We start from the raw sequence: 20,205 nt of genomic DNA, 5'->3' as shown, positions 1-20,205 counted from the left end.
AATTATACACGTACCGGAGAATGCAGCATTTTCCATCTCACAAACTTACAAGAAACCCACATCATGCTTGTGCTCCTCACCCCTGGCGGAAATTGCCGTACACTGATGACTCGCGTGAATTACTCCGAATATTAATTGCCGTAGGGCACAGTCATCTGGTACCACAATGTCGAGCATTAATAGGTAACTCCTGGGGCATGTCCTCAAGATTGAAGAAGCTGCTACTTCGGAAAGTTGAGATCTTGCTCTGAATTTTGGTTTCCCTGAATCGAAGCGAACTTGATGATGCCTGGCGCGGTGCAGATGATGTACTCTGTAAGGACATCATCCGATCTTCAAACCCTGCTAAGCCTTGGTGATAGCAAACTCTGGTGTCTGGGTCATCCCGGTCTCTGCATAGTACCGTTCCCAGTGATCGACAAGCCTCCGCATCACCTGCGGCTCCTTGTCTGATACATCATTCATCTCCGCAGGGTCCTTCTCCACGTCATATAGCTCCCAGTCATCCTTTCCCCTGGGTTTGTTCAGCCAAACTGCCTTCCACTTGCCTTCGCGAATTGCCCTGAGCCCGAAGAGCTCCCAACCGTGGACGTGGACGTCTTCTCCGTGAACCGTCGAGTCCGCCGCCGCGTAATCGGGAGAAGTGAGGTGGTCCACCCAAGATTTGCCGCGGGGTACAACGACTTGACGACCTCGAAACGTCGTACCAGGATGCTGCACCTGAGCCATCTCCAAGATTGTGGGGAGGATATCCATAACGGTGGTGAAACGATGCGTGATAGCGTCGGGCTTGGCTTGAAATGGCGGAAAGCGGATTAAGCATGGGCACCGAATGCCGCCCTCCGTAATCCAACACTTTGAGCCCCGGGATGGCGCCGTCGCCGCACACGCCCATCGCGGACCTGATCCAAGTCAGTGCCGAATTGCATCACCAGAAGATTAAGTAGATGCGGTTACTAACCATACCAGGCGAAAGACGTCTTGTCGCCAATGTTGTCCAAGCTGTTGTCATAATACTTTTGCACTATCCCAGCAAACGTTGTTTCTCCTCCCATCATCTACGGTAGGGCAAAAGTTAATATCGGACCGACGCGGTGTTGAAGACGCGGCTAAACCTACAGGTATGGCCTCGAGGGCAGCACCCTCGGCGCCATTATCCGACATGAACAAAACAAAGGTGTTGTCGAGCTCTCCCGTAGCTTCAAGGTGATCAATGACTCGACCAATGTTCTCGTCAATGAGATCCACCATGGCAGCAAAGACTTCCATCTTCCGTGCAGACTCTTTACGCTCCAATCCCGTCATATCGTTCCAGTCTTTACCTAGAACACCAACTGGCGGCGCATGGTCAATGTCATTGGCCACAAGACCGAGATCGACCAAGCGTTGCAGTCTTCGCCGCGTCAATGCATCAGGGCCATCGTCGTACTTCCCTGCTGGATTAACCGTTAGCGACCTCCTATATCCCGATCCTGCTCATGATCCATTCATACCGTATTTTTCGACCACCTCTCGTGGGGCCTGGAGGGGCCAGTGAGGCGCAGTGAAGGGTAGGTAAGCGAAGAACGGTTGCTCCTTTTCCTTCTCGTCTCTCTCCTTAAGAAAGTTGATCATACGATCGGTGAAGTAGCGCGTGGAGTAAAAGTCATCAGGAAGGTCCGTTCTATGATTGATAAACTTATCGCCATCCATCCAATGACCTTCCGTGTCGAGACAAGGGATCTTGAACTCATCATCGTCCAGCTGGGGCTCATGAGCATGATGATTTCCGGAGCCCGGTAGGAATGTAAAGTTCTTCGCGAAACCTCGATTGCAAGGCGCAAGCTCCTTGGTCAGTCCAAGGTGCCTGTGGGATCCTCGAGGTCAGCCGCCTATGCCGTTGTCTAAAGTACCTAGCATGCGATGAGCTTACCATTTCCCCGACATGATGGTGTGATAACCAGCATTTTGCAGGATCTCGGATAAAGAAGCTACTCTCCAGTTTAAATAACCTTCGTAGCCGGGCTTGTCTTTGAAGTAATCTCCAAACTGCCTCATGTGTTCAGCCATTTGGCCTTGAGAGTTCGTCAGCCTTCGCCCTGTGATGAACGGAAGAACACTGACCAAGCCCAGCAATATGATGATCAGTTCCAGAGAATAGCATGGATCTTGTTGGGGAGCATGCGGACGCAGTATGGAAGTTGGTCATGCGAATTCCATCTTTAGCGAGCTTGTCGAGAGTTGGGGTATGGATTTCACCTCCATATGGACTGACATCAGAGAAGCCGAGGTCGTCGGCGACGATGATTAGGAAGTTTGGTCGCTGAGTTGTCATGATGAGTGATTGCTGATGAAAAGAGCTCGATGGGCGATATGGTGCTCAATTTCGACTGCGGCCTTTTAGTTCAAGTGACCGAGGTGATCCGGAAAATCGACTGGGTTCCTCTACGAATGACGGGCCCATTTCTTAGTTACCACTCCTATTAATGGCGAGATTACTCTCAGAATTGACGCAATTCACTTTATTCACTCATCAGAGACGATTATTTCTCTTCTGAGAGGGGCTAAAACTGATATGGATTGGGGCAAGCTTGACGACACTCAAAGGTGTGTGATAGAGGTCGCTATCTCCCCGTTCTTACCCGTTGATGGGGATAACAGCTTGTCAATGAATACCCCGCTGTTGAGATCCGCCGAGATCCGGCAATGATATAGCGATAGCAAAAACTCGTCGATATCTTATGCAGCCTTCCATGAGAAGCGACTGCTAATTTCTTGGGTCGAAATTTGACGCCACTTCTTGTGAGCCGTAGACAGCCATGGACTCCTGAGGTGGTCGTGGATGCACGACAGCACGTAAAGGTGAAGTAGTGTCTTTAAAGTGAACACTAATCTCACATGACTACGACGCGTTACTAATATTGGATGCTTCGTCAACATGCAAATAATAACAGCAGCGATTTGTCTGTGTTGGTGAAAATAGTTGTTAACGGGGATAGACGGGGAGATGTTTCCGGGGAACCATCCAACAACAACGAAGCTATCCAGAATCCGGAATAAGCGTCGTACCCCCCCGCTCTAGTCATTACTTTGGCCCACTTGATTGACAGGGGTCGTCACGCTTGAGTAGAAGTTTACCCCAAGGAGATGGCTCAACTTCTCCGGGAGTCAAACGTTGGAAACATCGATGCCCGGCAAATCGTCAACATTAGTCGTGATGGCGCAATTAAGAGCATGTAATGATACTTACATGAATAATATAAAGCCGTCGTGTTTGCCTCTCACAATAGCAGATAGCCATAGAGAAGTGGCGTGCCTTGACATGCTCACCTAGATTGACAGCCAGTATTTCGGCAACTAATCAGCCATCATGTTCAGCCACCTTGCGTTGCGGCAATCTTTCAACAGATCTTTGACTTCAACGATCCTGCTCATTGCCGTCTCTCAATTCAACTTTGGGTTTGACCAACAAGGCTTTAATTCGACCCAAGCGATGGACGCTTTCGAACGGCAATTCGGCTGGTATAATGCCAAGACGAAAGCCTACTACCTCGAAAGCTGGTGGCTGTCTCTTTTTGCCGGCCTACCGTATATTGGGTTTGGCATAGGTACGTTACGCGATAGATGGGCTTAGCATAAAATATTGACAGGCTCGTTCTGGTCTAGGTATTCTGATCGGGAGCATAGTCAGCAAACGCTACGGTCGGCGCATGTGCATGTTCTCAATGAGTATCTGGTCTTGCGTGGCTACGACAATTATCATGACGTCCAGAAGCCGAGATCAGATCCTCGCTGCCAGGATATTGGCCTATATCTATATTGGCATAGAGCTTGCCGTTGTACCCATCTATCAGTCGGAAATAACTCCGCAACGAGCTCGTGGTTTCGTTGTCGGCACGTACCAACTGAGTCTTGCAGTAAGCTGAAATGACCCTTCCTAAACTACCAAGATTTATGCTGAAAATTCTTTTAGACGGGTGGCTTGGTCGTCAACGCCGTGTCCCGAGGTACCGGGAGCTTGAACTCGGCTGCGGCATACTTGATTCCGTACGGGCTCTTCTACATCGTACCCGTGATAGTCATATCGGGAATCTGGTTTGTCCCAGAGGTGAGTACTCAGTAGTATCTATGTCATCTGATTACGATCGGGTCAGGATACTGATTCTCTATACTCCTGAAGTCTCCCCGTTGGCTTGCAATGCAAGGCCGTAACGACGAAGCACTTATAGCTCTCAATCGTCTCCGTGAAGGCAGCTTCACTGAAGAGCAAATAGCGACCGAGATGTCTCAGATACGCGCAGGTATAGATCACGAAGTTGAGAAAGGTTCTTTCATGGACATGTTCAGGGGCAAGCAAGTGACAAAACGAACCATGTCAGTCATTGGTGTCAACTTTTTCCTGCAGGCTACTGGCTCTATCTTTGCCTCTGTGTACGGCGCCATTTTTGTGAAGCAGCTGGGGTTCATCAATCCTTTCACCGTCACCATGATCACCTCCAGCATTAACATTGTCATGTGTGTCTGCTCAATGATCCTATTGGACAATTTGGGACGGAGGTAAAGCCCCTAGTGTGCATTATGTGCCTTGGATCAGGCCTACTTACACCGATTGGCTGACTTATCATCGGCATTAGAAACGTGTCGTAGAGTCACTGTAGGGGCATCGACGTATATAAAGAGAACGGTTATTTATTAAAAATAGGAAATAGGTACAAAGCTCGCTCTAATATAAAGAGTACGAGCAAAGTAAGCCTTAGTAATTATATAACTAAGGTTACGTAATATATAATAAGGTTATAAATAGTTAAAGCTATTATAATATACCCCTCTAAACGAATATACGTTTAAAAAAAGCGCGCTTAACTACTTATATTATTATAAAAAAGTCCGTTAAAAACGGAAAACTAAATATTAATATATAAAAGTCTATTTATAAGAAGAATTATAAAATAAATCGGTTTATATATAAAGTTATAAATAAAAAGTAAATTAGCCGTAAATTAACTTCCGTATTCGTTATTATAAGTAGTTTTAAAGCTATATTATTAATAAAAAGTATAACTAAGGGACGGCCTCTTATTAATTAAATAATTAACCTACGGGTTAAGGGTAGTAAATATATAAATTTCTTATTACTACTTATAGTACTAACTTTCTTTTTCTTTTTAACCTATATTTATATTATTACTATATATATATACTCTTACTTTTTATTTTTATACCCGCATTCTTATATATACGTATTATTAAAAAAGGATTTTTATTAATAATATCGTTTTTATTTAAATATTACTAAAATAATTAACTAAAAACTATGCTCGTATTATTATAATATAAAAAGCTAAAAAGCGTAAATACGAAGCTATAACTTTAAAAAAGAGCGGCGGCTCTTTTAGCCCCCCTTACGAGCCCGAAATAAGTAAGTAATATTCCCTTATTTTATACTTTAATTATAATACGGCCTCGTTTATTTAATATTAATTTAATTATTTTATTAAATAAGTAGCGGCTTTATAACTAAACGAGTTATTTAAGAAAGTAATAAAAATAAAAAGGGTTTATAACCCCCTCCCTTATTCTTTTTTAAAAATTAAAAAAACGTCCTCGTTTTTTAAAAAAACGGCGTAAATAAAGAGGGTTTATAGCCCCCTCTCTTACCTTTTTTTAAATAAAAAAGAAAAAAAGAAAAAAACTTTTTTTAAAAAGACTAGAGAAGTAAAATAAGTTTATAACCCCTTTTTTTACTTTTTTTTAAAAAATATAAAATAATTAATTATATATATAATACCTTTTTAACTATTATTATTTATAAAACTAATTCTTAATAATAAACCTTTTTAATACTATCCTTAGTATTAAAGTTTATTATAAGTTAATATTTTTACTTCTCCTATCTAGTTATAAATATTTTAAGTATATTGAGAGCGCCCTTAGTAGCCGTTTAAATAGTACGTACTTCTTAAGTTGGTATATTAATAATAAATATTAATATTATTAAACTTATAAAAAATCGGGTTATGCCCTTATTTTTAAAGAGTATATACGGTTTTTAAATATAAAGTTCTTATATTTTAAGTAGGAGGTAATAAAAAAGTTAGTAATAGCTATAGTTACTAATATAAAACTACTTATACTTTATAAAATATATTCTAAACCGTCCTCGTTTTATTTATTATTTATAACCTAATATATAAACCCTAACTTATATAATAATAGTATTATATAAGGCCCTTAAGTACAACGGTTCTTTAGATAAAAAAAAGGGTAAGGGGGTTTATATAAATAAGGACTTAATAAAAGAAGCGTTTATAAGCGCTCTTTTTATATTAAAAACGTTATTAAAAAAACCTATTAAAAACGTAATAATATTAACTATTTTGCTTATAAAAATAAATAGTATTTAAATTAAAATTAATACTCTTATTAGTTTATATATCCTTCTAGGTATATAGCCTATATTTAAGTCTTTTTTAAATAAATACGTACTTACCTTCTTAAGTAAATAGCCTCTTTTTAAATAACCTAATAAGGTTACTAAAGCGACTTTATATTCCCTAGCTATAAGCTACGTTTTTTAATTAAAAGCCGGGCCCCTTAGGCCGTTTTATTACTTTTTAAACGTCTTTTTATTTAATATAATTATTTCTTATATATCTCTTATATTTAAAAATAATATAAAGTACTCGAACTTCGCTCTAAAAAAGTTTTTTATAAAACCGTTAGTTAGTATTTTATTTATTAATATATAAACTACTTAAAATAAGCCTTTTACGTATTCTTATTATAGCTATATATTTTAAATATTAACGTAGCATAAGTAAGTTAAAATATATTCTCCTTTTTTTATTACGAGTTTAATTATTTAATAATTATTATAATATACTTTTTATACGTTACTAAGCTCGAGCGAGATATTTTTAAAAAAGCGTTTAAAAACGAGTATTTTTTTAGCTATATATTCTAAGCTTAGTAATTCGGCCTCCGTAATTAACGTAGTTATTATATTTTAATAAGCTATTTTTTACTAAACGAGGCTATTAAAAAAGGAGATTATTAAACTTTATAAGGATATTCGGGTCTTTTTATTATTTATAAATAAAGCGTTATTTATAATTAATAATACCTAGCTAACCCCCGAGATCTTAAAGTATATTACTAAGTATTATATATAAAAAAGGTATTATATAACTTAATTTATAATAAAATAATACTAACGGGACAGGTTTATTAAGAACTAAGAGAATAGAGTATATATAAAAATAACGTTAGGCTAAATTATAATCGCTATATATAATATCGATCCGACTTTTTTTTAAAAAAAAACTTAGTCTTATTTAAGAATATAATCCCTAAGTTCTTTTTAATTAGGACTATTAATAAAAGGGTTATAAGAGTAGTAGAATTAATAAGATCGAACTTTTTAATTACCCTTTTAAAATACTAATTATAAACTAAGTAAATCTTCTAATTTAGTTAATTATAAACGACCCTTATTTTAAAATACTATAAAACTAACCCCTAGTTTTTTATTTTATACTTTTTTTTAAATCCCTTAGTTACTTAACCGGTCTTATAAAGATAGTTTTTATAATAAAAAATAAAAATATTATTTATATAAAAAAGAACTAGGACCTTTTTAGTAAAATCTTAAAATAGGTATAGGTCCTCGCTTATAAATAAAAGACGTAGACTTTTAAAAATTAATACTAACCTTTTATATTATAATAATAAAGTCTTACGGGCGTTATATAAGGCCCGCTCGCGTTTAATATATATTCTTAGCTTATAAAAGCTATTTAAAAGTTTATAAATAATAGGGGGGTCGCTTAGCTTTTTAATTATATTTAAAAAAGCGTTTATAATATTATATTAATAGATTTTTAAATCGAATTAAATAGTAATAGTTATAGCTACCCTAAACGTTTTAATAATTAGCGTCGCTATATAAGTTTTTTTTTAAAAAGTATTGTTTTTAAAAGTCCCCCTTAACGTAAATTCTTATTTTATAATAATCGAGATAATTATTATTATTTAGTTTATAATTAAATACTTATTTAAGGAGTATTAATTTAGAAATAACCGACGCCTTACTAACTACTTCTTAAGTATTTATTTTTTTTAGTTTTTAAATTTCTAAATATATTATTTTTATAAATTAATTTCTTAGAGGTTTTAGTATTTTTAAAATATCCTTTTATTTTTTTAAAAGAGTAATTAATTAATTTATATAAATTTAGTTAAATTAAACTACGGTTAGTAAAACGTACTTCGTTTTATTAATTATAATATAAACGTAATAATATAATATTTAATACCCCTAGGTTACCTCGTTAACCGCTTTTTATTAATTAAGTATATATATATTAAAAAAGGAGTCCTAGTCTCTTTTTATTTAAATATAAAAAGAGTACTACTTAAGTTACTCTTATTAACTCGGGTTTTAAATAAATATTTTTAATAATTAGTTTTTTAACCTCTAGTTTCGTTTAGTATACTTATTCTTTTTTTAATTATATATATTAACTATATTAAAGTTATTAACTAAGTCGTTTATTATTCTTATTTCTTAATATAAGCTTATTTATTAAAGGGGTTTATTAAGGTTTAATTAAGTAAAAAGATCCTTTTTATAAAAGCTTTAAGAAGTTTTTATTTTTATTTATATATATAGTACGTTTTCGATCCTCTTAATAAGAAGATCGATTTTCTTTACGGCCTTACTTATAACTTTAATTAATTAAATAAAGTTCGTATTTAACTCCGGACTTTTAAAATCTAAAGTTAGTTTAAGAATAAATAGCTACCTGCCTCGTTTATTTAAAAACGAACTAAGCTTTTTTATAGCTTTATTTATTTTTTATAAAATAAGTATAAGTAATAATAACTACTTTTTATTATTAATTAATACGGCCTCCTTTTTATTTATAATTCTCAGTAATTAGAACTTAGGTTCGATTATTATAAGTAGTTATTAAATCTTATTTATTATATCCCTTAATTTAAATAAATAAATTATAATTTTAATATTATTTTTTAAATAAAAAGCTATTTTATTAAATATTATATTTTAAATAATAATAACTTTTAAAAGCGAGGGGATTTAGATTTTATATAGGTTATAAGCGTTCGGTACGTAATTTACGAAGTACTTAATATATCCCCTTTATTCTATTTTAAAGCGTTTTTTATTAATTCTTTTTTTATAATCCTTTTTAAAAAGGTACGCTCTATAGCTATATATATACGTTTACCCTTAATAAGGACGTAAATTACGGGCAAGCTTTAGTATATTTATTAATTATTACTACTTAAAATAATAAACGAACTAGAATTTTTTAATTTAATTAGTAATAGCTAGTTAGTACGTTACTTAGGGCTAATATTATATAAGTAAGCTATAGTTAATATAGCTTTTATTTAGAGTTCGTTTAGTAAACTAGCTATTAATATTATATTAATCGCTTTATTAATAATTTCTTAGTTAGCTCGTTCCCTTTATCTATTCGGTTTTTTTATATATAAAGGAATAGTCTTTAGGTCTATTCCTAGCTCCCGTACTTATATTTAAAAACGAGTTTTATTATTAATCACGATTATTATACGTTCTATGTTTTATTAAATCTTATAAATAGCTACGCCCTTTTATATACGTACTTATTATTTAAAAAAATATAAGACCTTAAATATTATATCGTAAGTTTTTATAACTTATAAAAAAATAAAAATCCTATTTAAATACTCGTTTTTAATTAATATTAGCTATTTATTTTATTTATAAGTTAGTAAGTAGTTAAAAAGGTCTTATAAAATCCTATAATAAGGTTAAGTTATTTTTCGTTTTAAAGTACGTTATAAAATAACTTATTTTATATAAGTAGTTATATAATAATAATATTCTAAACGGCTTAGTTTTTTAATCCTTACCCCCCGAGCGGCTAAGACGAGCTTTTTAAGTATTATTAGCGCGAGATATTTAAATTTAAAGTACTAGAGCTAAGCTATATTCGATTAGTTATTTTTTAATTAGTATAAAGAACGTAAGTTTTAAGTACTACGTATTAAAATTATATTAATAAGTAAAAACTAATTTTTAAATAAAAAATAGGATAAATAGGGCTTATATTTTAAGAAAATTAGATTAACTTTTTTTTTGAGCTATTTAATAATAACGTTCTTAGATTTATTACTAAACTAAAGGGTATAATTAAAACCCGAGTACTAAATATTAGTTTTTTAAAAGAGAGCTTTTAATACGACGTTTATATAAAAGTTCTTAATAAAACCGATATTATAAAAAGTAAAGTACTCTATTTTAGGCCCTTTTAGTCTTATAAAAATATTATATATAATCCTCGTTCCCTTAATAATAATAAAATAAGAGGCCGTTTTAAAATTTAAATTTTTTAAGTTATTATTTTATTAAATAAAATCCGGTTTTAAAAGTAATTAGTTATTAACGAAGTAAACGGCCCCGTAGTTATTTATAATTATATTTTTAAAAAAGAAATATAAGCTAGTAAAGGGGATAAAAAAAATAATAAGATTACTATTCTTATTTACTTTTATACTTAGTTTAAGGAGTAGACTAATATTAATAATTATAATTATAATATTTAAAGAATAGGTTCCCTTAGAGTTCTTTTTATTACTTAGCTTACTAATTTTAATTATTTTTCTAAAATAACTTCGATTATTATTATTTTATTTAAAAAGGGGTTTTATATAAATCTAGCTTTTCTAAACGAGATTAGTATAAAAGTTAGTATACTTTTCTTAGTTTAAATAAGAAATTATTTTTTAAGTATTATTAGGACTTAGTTAAACGTATTCTAACTTCGTTTTACTTATTAAAATAAGCTTTATTTTTATATAGTTTATTAATTTCTAATAATAAGTCCTTTTATAAAAGTAGTTAGTAAACGAGTTAGGAATTACTTCGTTTTACTTAGGAAAATCTAAGTAACTTATTAATATTACGAATATTATAGGGGTTCGTTTATAACTTTTATTATATATTACCTCTTTATATAAAAAGTTATTAAAAATTTTAATATAATACCTTATATTAAAAATTACTTTTCTTTTTTATTTTAGTTTAATAATTTTAATAAGCTCTTAATTAAATTAGTTTAAAATAAAGTAATATATAGTTATATAAAAAAAGGTTTTTAAAATAAGGGTCCCTTAGACTTTAAGTAATTTAAATTATATTATTTAATAATAAGTTAAAAAGAAGTTTTTAATCTAAGTTAATAAGCTAATATTAAAGTTCGCCCTATTTATAACTATATTAAATTCTTTTTTTATAATTATAAATAAACTAAAGTTACTTAGTACGTACTTTTATTTAAAAACTTTAATCATAATATAAAGGGAGTAGTTTAAGGAATTAATAAGCTCTTCTTTCGTATTCTCTAAGATTTTTTAAATAATTATAAAAGAGATCTAGCGATTTATTAATTCGTATAAACTTTTTTTTTATAAATAAGAAATCGTTTTAAAAACGGTTTATTAAATAAAAGAGGTATATTCTTTAATAAGACGTACTTAATTCGCTATTATAGCTTTTGGTTTTATTAAAATAACTAATTACTTAATTCGATCGTTTTTAATAAAGGGTTTAATTATAATCTCGCTTTTTAACTATTCGGTTTATTATTAAATAAACTCTTTAAGTTTTTATTAGTATTTAGTCGAGGCTATTTTATATATTTAATTTTAAGTAGTATTTTATATTCTAATATACTCCTTAATTAAAAAAATAAACTTAATAAAAAAACCGGATTTAATAAGAAAATAAAATCGTTTATATTTAGTAAGTCCTAGATATCCTTTAACTAGGCCTTAACTTATAAAGTAAAATACTATTTAAATTAGTTTCGTTAGTAATTAAGCTTTTACTTAGGAGTATTAGTAGTTTTTTTAAAAAATATTAATTTATTTAAAAATAAGCTTAACGGACGTAATAGGGGTTAAATAATATTATAAAAAAGGATATAATAAAACGTAGTCCTTAAAAAATAACTTTTTAATAAAAATATAGGGGTCTAAGTTAGAGCTAGGTTTATAATTATTATAAAGTTATTATAGGGGTATTAATATATATAAAGAGAATAGTTATTTATTAAAAATAGGAAATAAGTACGAAGCTTGTTTTAATATAGAGGGTATGAGTAAAGTAGGCCTCGGTAATTATATAACCGAGGTTACGTAACGTGTAGTAAGGCTATGGATAGTTGAAGCCATTATGATAAAACGTTATCTTCTTCGGCGGCTCGATTTAGACGGCCGGTCTTTTCGCCATAGGCGCTCTCGGACTCACGTCCAATCCGAGCGTCTCCGTCAAGTCAGCCATTGTCGCCATGATGATTGTGATGACTACGGGATTCACTCTCGGATGGGCACCAACATCGCATGTTCTCTCTGCCGAGATTCCGAGCATGCGTCTCCGTGACGTTACGTATCGGACGGCCAGCGTGGTTAACATTGCAATGCAATTCACCGTCGCTTTTACGCTACCGTATCTGCTCAACGCCCCGTACGCGAATCTGGGGTCCAAGGTTGGTCTGATCTTCGGCACAATAAGCTTTCTCTCTCTTGTGTTTGTCTACCTCTGCGTGCCGGAGTGTAAGGGCCGGACACTTGAGGAGGTGGATATGCTCTTTGAATTGAATATCCCGATGCGGAAATTTCGGAGCACAGTCCTCGTGATGCATGCTCACAACCAGGCGAATAGCAAAAGAGATGAGGAGACAGCCTCCGAAGTAGCTGCCACGTCAGGACCCAGAGCAAACAGTCGAGGATGAATGTGTTCATTGTCAGTTCGAGGCAAGAGAGAATCAGTCACGGGGGATTATGGAAGCGTTGGGACGCAGTGTTCTGAGTGCGGCATCTATCGTCAATTGCATAAACCTGTAAGCAGTACATAGATATCTCATTCGCGATACAGCCAAACCCAAAAAAAGGACCAAAGGAGTGACGCAAACCATGATATTCCCCCATCTTACGCGCAACCGTTACTTCATCAGACATAACAAACTACCATGCATATTATCCTCCTCTTTCCAAACTCCTGTTGTGACATATCCGTACCATAGACTTCAACAATCCTGCCCAGTCGGTGGAACCAAGCCTTTTAGAGCATGAAAGCACCAAGAGCAAAGGCACCAGCGACGATCGCACCGACAGCGCCGAGCATGCCGTTGCTGCCGGGAGTGTGGAGACCAGGGGCAGCATTGCCGGTCTGGCGGCCACCGCCAACGATGGTGGAGGTGGCAATGGAGGGAAGACCACCGTTACCGGAGGTGAGGAAGGTGGTGGTGATGGTGGAGCGCTCGCTGGAGCGAGTACGGCTGGAGGAGGACTCAGTAGTCTGAGCACCGCCGAAGGTGGTAGTAAGCTGACTGCTGGCAGTCAGGCGGGTGGCGAGGACGATGACGGTGTTGGCAAGGGAGGTGGATGAGGAAGCGTAGCCGCTGGCGCTGGGCAGCTGGCAGACGTTCATGATGCTCTGGATACCTGTGTGTGAAGCATCAGGTTAGCTCACTGCGATTCGAAAGAGGCTTCTGGATGTCTAGAAGTAACTTACCCTCAAGGCTGCGCTGCTGGTCGGAAGGAACCTTCTCGATCATGCAGGCATTGCACTGGCCAGCCAAGTTCTTCAGGTCGAAGGAGTTGTTGGTGCAGACACACTGGGAGTCAAGCTCATCCTGGAGCTGATCGCTGTTGTTGTTGCCCTGGCCCGGGACGAAGTTGACAGTACAGATGTTGCCAAGGTCACGGACGGGGCGGCAGATGGCAGTGCAGTCCTGGGGGATGTCGTTGGTGTTGAGGCGAAGATCAGCGTGGACAACCGCCGCGGCGGCGAGGGAAAGGGCGACAGTCTTGGCGTGCATTTTGATTGTTTTGGGGGTTGGTTAGTGAGAAAAGGTTGAAAAGATGCTGAAGAGCGAATGAAGCCGAGGCTGTGAAAGATGTAAGAGTCGAAAAAGGGTTGCGAGAGACTAGCTGTCGAGAGGCGAAGTGAAGCTGTGTGAGAGTGATCTGATGAGAAGAAGAAGAAAGGCTACCAGACGGGTTCGTGATAGGATATTTATGTTCTGGGTGTCAACTGTTCATGTGCTGCGTGAACGTAAACCCCTCTAGTTTCGTCCGGAGATCCGCTTCGGCAAGCATCCAAGATGAGGGCCCCTGGGCGTCGAAACAGTCACCTCTGCTGTGCCATGACAAGGGACAAGAGAGAGGCATTGATGGGGAAGGGCAACCATCCACCACGAGGTAGGCTGTGGTGGGCAATGCCAAGCTGCATCTCAGAGCCCCGAGCAGTCCAAGCCTCAGACCAGACCGAGACTGAGTGACGCTATCGGTATTCTGGACTGACTGAGCAGGTTGGGTACATTGTCAAGCAGCTGGAGCCCAGAGGTACTCGTTGACACTGGGCATAACACGGCTCAGAGCAGGATGACGTGGTCCAAGAGCCATGCATCTTTAGAAAAGCGTCTGTCGAAGCATAACATCGTGAAACGCCTTTTTTGCCTGTCACCCGTGGGAGTCTTTGCCGCCGTTCCTACCCACGTGAACGGCGTGGACTAGTGCCTCCGGTCAAACCTTAGTTTGTTAGTGCGCCCCAGTACTCTATCTGTGTAGACTGTACGGAAAGACCTAGCTAATATGACGGATCCCTTCTCTCAGCGTAGCGGATGCAGGAGGATATGATGCAGGGAGAGATTGATGCAAGGCACGGGTCTTTGCAAAGAGCACTTGGTGATTGCGGCGTCCGATCGGTCCCCCTGGCAGTCTATCCGTAAAGGTGCTCGCCAGAAGATGCGGCGAGAACCGATAGTTCGGTCCCCATGGTATTCTCCAGGCTCAAGCTCCCATGTTGGAATCCTTTCCAAAAGCAGGGTCGAAAGGATGAGGGGTTGGGAAGGATTTCTCTTGGCAGCGGGAAGAAGCATGCTCAAAGCTCGGAGTGATCTTGGCTACGACCAGTGCCACCTGCTGCGCTTACCATGGAGCGAGCATGTTCTTATCACAAAATTCCGAGGAGGCAGTTCATACACCGCTGCAAGTGATAGACATCAAACATCATTTGCAGTCCAGCTGACAGATTAAGGTATCCCAGAGGCGAGGGATGAGATACATTCTCCCTCGGTATTACGCTGTCAAATACAGAGATACCAGTTGCCGCAACTATGTCTGCTGTTTCCTGCTCAAGAATGGTACTGCCAGCAAAATTCCAGGCAAGCCTGGACACCCGCACGGCGCTCTCAGTCCTCCTTCATTGTCCCGACGATCCTCCCATCGTCGAGCTGTCGCGTTTCACGTCCGGCCGTAGCACCGGGCCGTGCCCTGGGCTAACAAACAAACCTAACCTAGCTTGTCCAGGTCGGCCCTGCACTTCCCCAAGTTATCCGTTGAAAACGGGGAGTCTCCTCGGTTCTACTTGGTGCCTGGGGGCGGTGTCATACCGAAGTGCCGGCTAACCGATTCAAGTTGGGTTATTGTTTGGCTCTGGGGCAGCCGTTGAGAAGCCGGGCAAAGAGGGTAGGTAGGCCCACACACATATGAATAGAGCCGACTAACGGAGCTAGGTAAGTAGGGAGATCCGCGGGGAGGCTAGAGAAACAAAGCCTGTCCGTGCATCTGCTCCGGAGTGAATTTTCCCTGCCCTCGACTATGAGTCGAGTCGCGAAAGCTGGAGATGAAGGGAACCTCATCTCCGAGTGCCTGGGCTGAATCAAAGAGCTTCGAATTCAGCAGATGGAGAAACTTTGATCCTGAAAATGTTTCCACGGTGAAGGCATTCTCCGGTTCTAGACCCAAATGTCTAGCCCCGCCTGTTGCCGCCAGACAACACGCTGTGTAGGCGCCGGCTGATTTCTGAATCTAGTACCAGGGCAACACAAGGTTTCCATGGATCGTCGCCTAGGCAATTCTTAACTTCTAGTTCCCGTTAAAATACGACACTAACAAACGCCCTCAGTCAAATCCGTTCCATTCGGATTCTAGCCCCCATGAAGCGCTCTACGAAAAAGGCGCATTGCTCTTCAATACGTGGGATTAGATTGCCTCGTCCAGAAAGTTGCTGAGCAGGAAATCCATCTGGAAAGTAGAAAGTAGGGGCTGAGCGTATGGGAAGATCTCGGCATGAATCACTCGGCCTGTTGTCGTTTGTCGCCCACATGAGCAGAGTTGCGCTTGCTTGGCAAAGGGATTTATGCCGTGAACCCCAACCAGAGCTCAGGCCAAGCAAAGGCTCCAGAAATGACCCATCGAGATGGCAAGTTCGTCCAAGGTCCCACATCTCACGGATCAACGGGCCATCCCACTGCCCCAAGCTCTCAGCCATCTCAAGTCTTCAAGTTTGTGAGAGACCATACCCAGGTGACCGGTTCTTTACAATCAACGTCGCATACGAATCACCAGAGCCGTTGCTTTTCGTGGCGGAGTCTCGACCTGCATCGTGGCGCGTGGCCTGCATATCTTGGGACGTGGAAAAGCCCCAAACAGGAGTCGTGAGTGAAAGTCGAGCTTGATCCAAACAGTTTCCTGCACGCTGTACCCCGGGTTTGAGGATTGAGAAGGGGGGCGACATGGATGATTTCAAGCCGAGAAATATCTGAAATGTCCGATTCCTCGGCGCAGGCAGCCCTTGATGACTGGCTGCTCATTCGACATTCTCGCCTTCGGACTGGGCAACTTCCACGCTCGGTGCCACTCTATGCATCGAATGCATATTCATGAATCACACACAAGAGTAGAGACGAAGGAAAAGATCCCCAAGAAAATTCCGAGCTAGCCAACCCAGTTCATCTTGCTGCAGGGAGTCCTCACCTCAGTCCTAAGTCCTGCAGAGAAAAGAGTTGCTAGGAACTAGCGGCTCGTGCCCTTCGTCTCACGGTGCAGTCTTGAACGATCCTCCAGAAAGCGAGGCGACGAGGACGAGGACTGTGGCTCGGTCTGCACTGAGATTACACGGCGGCGAAAAATGTCAAAGCCGTCTGTGCGGAGACAAAGAACCAGCAGAATACGGCAGCCCATCACATGTCCAAGTCCGTCGGGTAAGTGGAGATTAGTCAAGGCGAGTGATTCTTTGCTTCGCGCATCCTTGGCGGCTTAGAATTACCTAGTCCTGTGGTGATGTCCGGTCAAGCGACAGTCGCACGTTGCTATTGGCCCCGTCCACGAAATTTTTTATACCGCCTGACCCCATAAGAGATGCGAAAGGCTTGGTAAACAATACATCATCAGGCGAAAAACTTGAGTTGGACTGTATGAGATGATGGGTGCATGCTCGTCACATAAAGTAAGGTAGTCTCGATGGTTGCAGATTGAAAAATAATAGGATGTATATTGTTTGAAGTTGGGCGCGATAGGGCAATGTGGCTAGTTAGACATATCAACCTCACTATCCGTCAATCCGACCACTTAGGACGATGAGGGTAGATTTCCTTCAACAAAGCCTCCATGCGAGCCTTTCCAGCCAGCTCTGCTTCTTCAGGCGACGGGGACGGTAAAGGGCTGCTGAAAAGTGGGGCCCGGATTTGGCGGTCCGAAGCAGTCGGAGTATCAACGTATCGCTTGATGGAATATGCCGAGTCCGACGATACGGGAATTGCGGGTCGTGCAACCTGTGGGGCCGGTGTCGGTGTCGGAGCTGGGATCGGGACCGTAGGCGGGGCTGTCGGTGGTGCAGCGGAAGTTCTGTATGGCAGGAATACCGGAAAGTTAGCAGGCGGTGGGGGGGCTCTAGGATGGCGGTACAAGCCAAAGTGACAGCACTCTGTTCCATAGAATAGCCTTGATTAGCACGCACCTGTGACCGCCATTGTAAACAGCGCCAGTGGAAGACATGATTGCAGTGGAAAGGGAAATCCAGGCGATGGTTAAGGGTCTAGGCAGGCCGGAGACGGACAGCCGTGTGACTCTGATGAACCTGGATGGGCGGGTGGGGCCGAACCTTGGCTGATGTTGTTCGGATGCGGTACTTTGGTGGGTCTTCAGCAACTGGTAGTAAGGTAAAAGCATCAAGCTCATCAGTGTCACTGGAACTTGGAATCAGACAAGGTCAAAGGCTGATGCAAGGAGCTCGTGATGATGGGTGCAGTAAAGGCACGATGGGCACAGATTGAGGGAATCGTTCGGATCGATTCATCCGGGCAACAGGGACATACCGAGTATTTAAAAGCATCAAAACGAATCACTGGCGCGGGAGGAAACAAATCCAGCAGGAAAGATTCAAGAGACCATCCAGCAAACCGTTCCGCGGAGGCAGCCTTACGCTAGACATAAAAACGCCTCCAGCGAACCACACCATGAAGCAGCATCTATGTGAGATCCCGCAACGTGGGTGCCAGAATGGCGGGAAAACGCCATCTGGACAGTGACGTGATGGCGCGTTCCCAGCTTTCTACCCCGGCACCCCTATGCTTCTGACAACGGTCAAGGTTATCTCCAAAGTCAATGGTTCGCGGACGATATCCGCCACACGAGAAAGCAATAGTAGCTCCGGTCATGTTAGGCAGATCATAGGGTAGGTTTACGCGCGGACGCAAGCTCGCGAGGGTCACTGGCTTCGCATCGCAAAACCCTGGAAGATGTGATGGCGATGCGCCCGCCGCAGATGCACTCAGGGTCTCGAGCTCCAGAGGGCCTAGACCTTTTGCACACCATCGCAAAAACCCGCTTCGCTGGGGGATGGATAATTTGACAATGCCATGAGCCGTCGTATCGCGGTACCCCGACATATCACTCTGTCCTTGTAGCCAATCTTCATTCGTTGAGAGAACGAGGAAACAAAGAGTCGAGTCTAGATTATGCAGCCAAGATGCGCGCAGCCGCAGCCATATGTGACGTCAATCAACACGATTACTCGAGCTACGGAGCGCCGGAGAGGCATCCGATGGGAACCAGGGGAGGGGTTCTGTTACTCAAGAAAGCGGTCTAGCGTTTACGCATTCCTGCGCTCGCCGTGTCCACAGCCACCACCCCGGCGTCAGCGTACACCAGGCAATAGCAAATACTCTCCGCAGTTTGAATTCCCTTCTCCAAAGATCTAGATGACCTAGGTATCAATGACGTGGGCGGCTCGATGATTCTTCTTGGACTGTGCTGCTGTCGTTTCGAGCTGCGTACTTCTTCGACTTGCTCTGCTCCCATTGCCTGGGTCCTTGTGGCTCATGAACGATCGCTGACGTAGCGCAAAGAGTGAATAGTCGCGATATCGAGGCTTTGGCCATGAAGAGGGGTGCTTGAAGGAACATCCGGAAGACACCGGCTTTCACATTTCCCTCGTCAAGAAACCGGAAAGTCGAAAAATGCCCTCCCCAGGCGACTTTTCTGCCATTTTCACCTACCCACCATCCCCCTCACGGACGGTTGGACCCTGACTCGTCGCGCGTCAGGGGTCCAGAGACCACCGGCCAGTACGGCAGACTGCAAGAGGCACTCCGCCAAAACACTTTTTTCATATGTCAAAGCAGAAATCGTATTTTATAGTCACCCCACTACCTAGGATAAGGTCTAGACTAGTATAATAACCTATAAATAGGGGTTATAGAGATTTACGGCTTAAAAAATACTTTAATTTCGTAATATATTAGACCGTATAGTAGTATATAAAATCGCGCAATATCGTACCCCAATATAAAAAATTTTCTTTTTTTTATAACTTTATTATAAAAATAACTACTACTTTTTACTTTTTTATAAATAAAAATCACTCTTTACTTAAGTTATTAAACTAATAGCTTATTTATAAATATTATAATATAAATCTATAATAACTTCTAATTTCTATATAAGACGTTACTAAACTAATCGACCTTATAATACCTCTTTATAAAGCTATTTTAAAACGACCGATCGATAATAATACTTATATAGGCTCTACCCTTTTTAAATAATAAGAATATATAAACGTATAAACCTCGATATTAATAAAATCTCTTTTTATAAACTAAAAAGAGCGGGAACGAAGTATTTAATAAACAAAAAAGGAGCTAAAGTAATTATTAATAATTAATATCTTTATAATATTATATAACGCATCCTTTTTTAAGAACGAACTTAACGGTTTCTAAATAATAACTTATATTAATATCTAAGTTATTAAGAAGTTTATTAGGAAAGTTTAGTTTAATCGCTTCTCGACGTTTATTTTATATTAAGATATAATATAATTTATTATTTTATATTTTATAATAAACTAACAAATTCTTTTAA

At 39.2% G+C, this 20,205-nt stretch overlaps 8 protein-coding genes across 8 annotated transcripts; 4 read left to right on the top strand and 4 right to left on the bottom strand.

Moving 5' to 3' along the window:
- Nucleotides 1-345: 345 nt before the first annotated feature.
- Nucleotides 346-2,314, bottom strand: CLUP02_02292 (arylsulfatase; the record flags this gene model as incomplete). Its single annotated transcript, XM_049281324.1, has 6 exons — nt 346-902; nt 962-1,058; nt 1,120-1,436; nt 1,494-1,846; nt 1,913-2,054; nt 2,104-2,314. 6 exons carry the CDS (start codon nt 2,312-2,314, stop codon nt 346-348), a joined length of 1,677 nt encoding a protein of 558 aa, XP_049137281.1.
- Nucleotides 2,315-2,554: 240 nt separating this feature from the next.
- CLUP02_02291 (uncharacterized protein) lies at nt 2,555-3,313 on the top strand (the record flags this gene model as incomplete). Its single annotated transcript, XM_049281323.1, has 5 exons — nt 2,555-2,586; nt 2,793-2,841; nt 2,963-3,044; nt 3,110-3,215; nt 3,277-3,313. 5 exons carry the CDS (start codon nt 2,555-2,557, stop codon nt 3,311-3,313), a joined length of 306 nt encoding a protein of 101 aa, XP_049137280.1.
- A 36-nt stretch (nt 3,314-3,349) lies between these two features.
- CLUP02_02290 (uncharacterized protein) lies at nt 3,350-4,540 on the top strand (the record flags this gene model as incomplete). Its single annotated transcript, XM_049281322.1, has 4 exons — nt 3,350-3,587; nt 3,646-3,896; nt 3,953-4,087; nt 4,160-4,540. 4 exons carry the CDS (start codon nt 3,350-3,352, stop codon nt 4,538-4,540), a joined length of 1,005 nt encoding a protein of 334 aa, XP_049137279.1.
- Nucleotides 4,541-12,207: 7,667 nt separating this feature from the next.
- CLUP02_02289 (uncharacterized protein) lies at nt 12,208-12,897 on the top strand (the record flags this gene model as incomplete). The annotated part of the gene is made up of 3 exons (XM_049281321.1): nt 12,208-12,214; nt 12,286-12,743; nt 12,802-12,897. The coding sequence occupies 3 exons, from the start codon at nt 12,208-12,210 to the stop codon at nt 12,895-12,897; spliced, it is 561 nt and encodes a 186-aa protein (XP_049137278.1).
- Nucleotides 12,898-13,003: 106 nt separating this feature from the next.
- CLUP02_02288 (uncharacterized protein) lies at nt 13,004-13,874 on the bottom strand (the record flags this gene model as incomplete). The annotated part of the gene is made up of 3 exons (XM_049281320.1): nt 13,004-13,077; nt 13,132-13,497; nt 13,568-13,874. The coding sequence occupies 3 exons, from the start codon at nt 13,872-13,874 to the stop codon at nt 13,004-13,006; spliced, it is 747 nt and encodes a 248-aa protein (XP_049137277.1).
- A 108-nt stretch (nt 13,875-13,982) lies between these two features.
- On the bottom strand, nt 13,983-15,067 carry CLUP02_02287 (uncharacterized protein; the record flags this gene model as incomplete). Its single annotated transcript, XM_049281319.1, has 7 exons — nt 13,983-14,007; nt 14,091-14,169; nt 14,244-14,349; nt 14,413-14,464; nt 14,522-14,545; nt 14,740-14,955; nt 15,015-15,067. 7 exons carry the CDS (start codon nt 15,065-15,067, stop codon nt 13,983-13,985), a joined length of 555 nt encoding a protein of 184 aa, XP_049137276.1.
- A 1,765-nt stretch (nt 15,068-16,832) lies between these two features.
- Nucleotides 16,833-17,057, top strand: CLUP02_02286 (uncharacterized protein; the record flags this gene model as incomplete). Its single annotated transcript, XM_049281318.1, has 1 exon — nt 16,833-17,057. A coding segment is annotated over one exon (225 nt), but the record flags the coding sequence as incomplete, so codon positions are not given.
- A 339-nt stretch (nt 17,058-17,396) lies between these two features.
- On the bottom strand, nt 17,397-18,018 carry CLUP02_02285 (uncharacterized protein; the record flags this gene model as incomplete). The annotated part of the gene is made up of 2 exons (XM_049281317.1): nt 17,397-17,685; nt 17,798-18,018. The coding sequence occupies 2 exons, from the start codon at nt 18,016-18,018 to the stop codon at nt 17,397-17,399; spliced, it is 510 nt and encodes a 169-aa protein (XP_049137274.1).
- Nucleotides 18,019-20,205: the final 2,187 nt, after the last annotated feature.

Source organism: Colletotrichum lupini, chromosome 1 (genome assembly GCF_023278565.1).
Source record: "Colletotrichum lupini chromosome 1, complete sequence".
Classification (NCBI taxonomy): domain Eukaryota; kingdom Fungi; phylum Ascomycota; class Sordariomycetes; order Glomerellales; family Glomerellaceae; genus Colletotrichum; species Colletotrichum lupini.
Note: the sequence above shows the minus strand (reverse complement) of the source record. Positions and strands in the feature narration are given on the sequence as shown.